Below are 6,417 nucleotides of genomic sequence, written 5' to 3'. Positions count from 1 at the left end.
GTCTCCAAGAAGAAAAACAAGTGGATTAAATCCCTGATGTAACAACACACTGATGTAGATTTGGTCTCAATTTGAAGAAGAGAAGCTCAGGTAAGCAGCGGTTATGATTTTATGATGCTCTGTGGTTGATCTGGGTCGCGGTGCTGCTGTTTATTGTGCACTTTCCTTTTGCAATGATAGCAAAACATTATCATGATCACGGACAGCATTAATGTGAACAAAGCGACAGTCCCACACAGTTCGAGTTTAAGCTAAAAGTCGAGTTTAAAGGTACAAATTTCTCCACAAAGGGCGTCAAGTTTCAAAGATTTCAAGTTTAGGGGACGTCGAGTTACAAGGTACCACAGTATTTATTGAAGGTTAAATATTCAGTTACTGTTTATTTATTGTTATTAATACTTATTTTTTCTCTTGTTTATATGAAGATTAATAAATGATATTAAAAATAAAAATGTTTTTAATGTAGAAGAAATAAAACTACTTACTGACGCTGAGTTTGGTTCCTCCACCAAAAGTGTAGCACAGTGATACATTCCAATGAAGCCGTCGTACAAAAACCTCTGTTCCACTCCAGTGATTCCACACACACACACACACACACACACACACACACACACACACACACACACACACACTACATGCTTCAGTGCTCTGTCAGTGTTTAAAGCTCTGTGAGTTTAACACTTCATGACTGAGAGCTGCTGACCAGCATCTTCACCCACATCAACCATGACCTTCATCTCCATCTTCATCTGCACACTGGCTCTCTGCACTCAAGGTAACACGATGCTTTATGTTCTACTGGTGAGGAGGCTCTGCCATGTGGAGAAGATCCACTAGATGATCTTCAAACTCCACATGGTTCTTCATGTAGTGAACGTCTTTATTCTTCTTATTGTTTTCAGGATCCAGAGGTCAGGTGACTGTGACTCAGAGTCCTGCAGCAAGACATGTTGATCCAGGAGCTTCAGTCACCATCAACTGTAAAACCAGTTCTAATGTTTATCGCTATGGTGATGGAGATGAAGCTTTTTTCTGGTATCAGCAGAAACCTGAAGAAGCTCCTAAACTCCTGATTAGATATGCAAAGAAGTTAGAATCAGGTGTTCCAGATCGTTTCAGTGGCAGTGGATCTGGATCTGACTTCACTCTGACCATCAGTAGAATTGAGACTGGAGATGCAGGAGATTATTACTGTCAGAGTTACCATAGTGCTGGTGGTGTCTTCACACAGTGTTATATGGTGGTACAAAAACCTGGGTGAGTGGAAGTGTACAGTAACTGCACTGCTGCAGCTGGGACCGACTGCAGGTGCTGAGGGGGAGGATGTGATACAGTACAATCATTCACTCTGTACAGGAAACACCTCACTCACTCACTACTGCTCCTAAATACAAGCTTTATTATTTTTAACATAATACAGAGAAAGTAAAACATGAAGAGAACATGCCAAACTGTTCATAGTACCACCATCAAGAGGTGAGAATTGAACCCAGGTCTCCACAATACCAGCTGCACCACCATACAGCTTCTATAATGAAATATTAAACATTATGCTGAAACAGGTACAAGGAAGGAAAAACCATTTATGTATTTAGCTCATGTTAATTAAAGATGTTCCAACACTGAGAGGACTTGAGTTTAGAAGAACTCTTAAAGGAGAATTGAACTGACAGCAAGTTCCAAGATGAAGCAGTAAACCAGAAGATGGTTCAGTTTAATCATACTGCATACTATAGTACACACTACTATAGGATTAGTATGCAGTATATACTGGGGCAGTAGGACATTTTGAGCAGAGCTGCTGGGTTTGGTTGGGATTGGGGGCGGGTCTTGAGGTGGTAACTCCTGCATTGATTGGTGCACACCTTCATACCAAACCAATAGGATTGAACTTCACCTTATTACAGCTAACTTGTATGTCAAGAGGCCTGGGGGTATTTCAGAAAGCAGGTTAAGCGATCAACCTGGGTAAGTAAAAACCCAAAGGTTTCCCCCTCCAGAAACCAAAATTAAAGAGATCCAGTGTCCGTTACTGTAGCAACTTACGCTCTGAGGCTAACCTGCTTGCTGGCAGGTTAAATTATTACTAAACCAGGGTTACACACACTTTTCTCATGCAAACATGGCGTGTCTTTTCCTCGAGGATCCAGTGGATATTGAAGCACAAATTATTCACAGAGCTCTTCATCAGGAATGAGTCATTAGACCCAGATTAGACGGCTTTTCTCGATGAAGTTCTCCATGAACGTTACAGTTTTTCGTCACAGTCAATTATATACTTACAATGTGTTATTACACCATTTATTATTTTAGGATTTCCAAGAGTTATTGGCTGCCCACATTCCAATTAAATCAACTGCAGTAAAGGATTATGTAAACAGAAAATCCTTCCACAGCATTAATATACATGTTACATAAACTTACTGTTCTCCTTCATCAAGGTCATGTGATGCTAATCATTACAACGTGAGCCTGCACTATACAATACATTCAATCAGGGTACATCTGTGTTTGCTAGGAGTGTGTTTTAAATTACTGCACCCCCTATTGTGCTTACAGGAGAATACGACGGCCTCCTCCTTACAGACAGGGTATCCCTGCATGCCATATGTAATTACACCATAACATTACCCTGAGCCTAGACCACAGTCACGCTACAACCTGGCCCTCTACATAACAAGAGCAAGGGTTGAAATGACAATCAGGATCCTCAAGGTCAAGTTTCAGTGCCTGCAGGGGTTTAGGGTCACCCCAGAGAGGTCATGTGACATTATAGTGGCATGTGTGGTATTGTAAAACATTGCCTCTCTGACAGTTCTACCATTTCTGTGGTCAGGTAGATTGAGATGAGGTTCAGCATCTATTTGGGGTATGGTGGGATGTTGCTCTCCTCTGATGGTGGCAATCTGCAATATCTATTTATCTGATTATTTTTCACCATTTCTTCCACGCAACTGCTCTATACAATATAAATTAAAGACAGCTTCATTTCTTTATTTACTGTAAAAATGCCAACAAGTTCATTTTCTTGTCCTTATTCTTTAGTAAGAACATTCATATTTATACACTCGCAGCAACTACCCCCACCTTTACCCCCCACGTTTCTGCAGGTGGACCGTGTATACATCCTTTACTGGCAGGGTGCCCTCACCCACGTGGAAAAAAACTCAACAATCAGATGAAGACCCAGACTGTTGTGTTAACATTTCGACACCCTGTTAGGGTGGCACTAGAATCATTTTCCCTCTGGGAAAGACTCAAAAGTTATTGTGCTCAAACTAGTGAACTTTAAGATTGAGCACTTTGGAAATCGATCCTGTGTATTTTATATTGTTTGTCAGTGCAAGTTCAGTATGTGATTCTGGCCTGGTGCTTTAATGGTTGGACAAAACTCTTCATTCACTAAATGCAGAAATTATGTAAGTTTGTACCTGTTGGTGATTTTTATATCTATACAAAAGACCATACAAAATGATTCACATTTCACTTCCTAAGGGGTGCAGCACTAAAGTCAATAACTAAAACCAACTAAATAAACCACTAGAGACTAAAGTGAGAGAACATGGGGGTGAAAGTGAGATTTGCATGAAGACGGCTGAGTGATCTGCTTTCTTCCAGAATAGAGCAGCACTTTCACCAGATGTTCAACTTCCTTCATCCAAACTCACTGAAGCACAACAAACAGCACTGAATCTCCAGCTAAAGATCTTCTCTCCTAACACTCATCATGATGATGAACTAGAAGAAAAGACCAGACAATGTCCAAAATCAAGCTTTATTTCAGCACAGCAAAACTACAGGAAGAGCAACAGGACACTGAACAGAGGAAAGACAGAAATGCAGCATTGTGTAGAACTGAAACTCCATTGTAGAAGCATGTGGAAGTGTCTCCATGTTCAGTTCTATCTGGGAGCTGCTAGCCTTCACACTGGTTCTTTCTGAATACGACGGGATGATCGACGCCACCGTGAGAGACCTTACAGCCAAACTCCTCCCCCTTTTCCCACTGTGCTTTGCTGAGGGTCAGGGTGCTGCCACGCCTCCAACTTCCCCCTTTCAGTTCTTCTGCTCCGGTCACCACCCCGTCCTTCACCACTGTGCCGTCCACCGTCCAGCTCACCAGCGCCCCCTGTGGAGAGTAACCAGACAGCAGGCAGAGCAGCGAGGCCGATCCCTCAGACAGCTGCAGAGAGGAGGGAGGGAGCAGAGACACGGACGGCTTCACCGTGGGACCGGCTGTACAGGAGAAACAGAACAAAAAGTCCCATTTAGAAACGTTTCCACATCATTTCCTCCTTACTGCTTATTAAGCATCCAGACTGAAAACCTTCATCTGTGTTCAATCATCAATGCAGTGCTGCTGCACACTGTTCTCACATCACTGCAGTTCAGTAGAAACATCTGCAAGCTTCTGTTAGCACATATTCAATATCAACTCTTATTACTTTAACATTCAACACGACTGACTGCAGCACATCCAGATGTAGCTGATTACAGAAATATTCATTGTTTAGCACAAACACACAGCAGCATTCGTCTGGATTTTACATCAGCACCAGTCACTCGTACCAGTTTACACCAAACTTCATCAACCAGAGACCAACTTTATATTTACCATCAAAACACCTGCACATTTATTCAGTCTTTAATATTCAGAAACTGTAAGTATTTAGAAAAGGTTGAATATTTAGTAATTGTATATACAGTGGTACCTTAACTTAATGTCAATTGTTTCAGGGCGTGGCACTGAGTTTCAAGTTATTTTTTCTATAAGGATGTTTGTGAAACCTGTTAATGTGTTTCATGGTTCTGTGGAACTGCATATATTTCATTATGTGAATATTTTATTATATATATTAAAAATAATATTATAATATTATATTCCATTACCAACTATTTATTCCTGTAGCAAATGTTGTTTACAATCACCATATTACATTTTTAGCTTCTAACTAATTCTGATCTGGAGTTATATAAGTAAAAAGAGTCCATGTTGGTCTCCAAAAGTCTCTCAATTTGAAGAAGAGAACCTCAGGTAAGCAGTTATGGTTATGATAGCAAAGCATTATCATGATCACGGACAGCATTAATGTGAACAAAGCGACAGTCCCACACAGTTCCAGTTTAAGCTAAAAGTCGAGTTCAAAGGTACACATTTCTCCACGAAGATCGTCAAGTTTCAAAGATTTTAAGTTTAGGGGACGTTGAGTTACAAGGTTAAATATTCAGTTACTGTTTATTTATTGTTATTAATACTTATTTTTCTCTTGTTTATATGAAAATTAATTAATGATATTAAAAATAAAAATGTTTTTAATGTAGAAGAAATAAAACTACTTACTGATGCTGAGTTTGGTTCCTCCACCAAAAGTGTAGCACAGTGATACATTCCAATGAAGCCGTCGTACAAAAACCTCTGTTCCACTCCAGTGATTCCACACACACACACACACACACACACACACACACACACACACACACACACACACACACACACACACACACACACACACACACTACATGCTTCAGTGCTCTGTCAGTGTTTAAAGCTCTGTGAGTTTAACACTTGATGACTGAGAGCTGCTGACCAGCATCTTCACCCACATCAACCATGACCTTCATCCCCATCTTCATCTGCACACTGGCTCTCTGCACTCAAGGTAACACAATGCTTTATGTTCTACCGGTGAGGAGGCTCTGCCATGTGGAGAGGATCCACTAGATGAACTTCAAACGCCACATGGTTCTTCATGTAGTGAACGTCTTTATTCTTCTTATTGTTTTCAGGATCCAGAGGTCAGGTGACTGTGACTCAGAGTCCTGCAGTAAAACATGTTGATCCAGGATCTTCAGTCACCATCAACTGTAAAACCAGTTCTGATGTTTACTATACTAGCTATAGCTATCAGCGTTTAGCCTGGTATCAGCATAAACCTGGAGAAGCTCCTAAACTCCTGATCTACTACGCTAACAGCAGAGCATCAGGTATTCCAGATCGTTTCAGTGGCAGTGGATCTGGATCTGTCTTCACTCTGACCATCAGTAGAATTGAGACTGAAGATGCAGGAGATTATTACTGTCAGAGTGAACATTATATCAGTGGTAGCTACATCTTCACACAGTGTTATATGGTGGTACAAAAACCTGCGTGAGTGGAAGTGTACAGTAACTGCACTGCTGCAGCTGGGACCGACTGCAGGTGCTGAGGGGGAGGATGTGATACAGTACAATCATTCACTCTGTACAGGAAACACCTCACTCACTCACTACTTCTCCTAAATACAAGCTTTATTATTATTAAAATAATAACAACCACTTCATCCTGATCAGGGTCACAGTGGTGTAAAGCTGGTGTAGCTCACAGACAGATTTACTTGCTCATTTAGTCCCTTATGATGTTAATGATCTATTGGT

At 40.9% G+C, this 6,417-nt stretch overlaps 2 gene segments (V, D, J or C); both read left to right on the top strand.

Annotated features, from left to right (window-relative positions):
- Positions 1–619: 619 nt before the first annotated feature.
- On the top strand, positions 620–4,145 carry LOC134310270 (probable non-functional immunoglobulin kappa variable 6D-41). The segment is given in 3 exon segments: positions 620–778; positions 906–1,260; positions 4,064–4,145. Coding segments are annotated over 3 exon segments (486 nt in total).
- Positions 4,146–5,598: 1,453 nt separating this feature from the next.
- Positions 5,599–6,155, top strand: LOC134309281 (immunoglobulin kappa variable 4-1-like). The segment is given in 2 exon segments: positions 5,599–5,663; positions 5,791–6,155. Coding segments are annotated over 2 exon segments (414 nt in total).
- The last annotated feature ends 262 nt before the right edge of the window (positions 6,156–6,417 follow it).

This window comes from Trichomycterus rosablanca, chromosome 1, assembly GCF_030014385.1.
Source record: "Trichomycterus rosablanca isolate fTriRos1 chromosome 1, fTriRos1.hap1, whole genome shotgun sequence".
NCBI lineage: Eukaryota > Metazoa > Chordata > Actinopteri > Siluriformes > Trichomycteridae > Trichomycterus > Trichomycterus rosablanca.
Note: the sequence above shows the minus strand (reverse complement) of the source record. Positions and strands in the feature narration are given on the sequence as shown.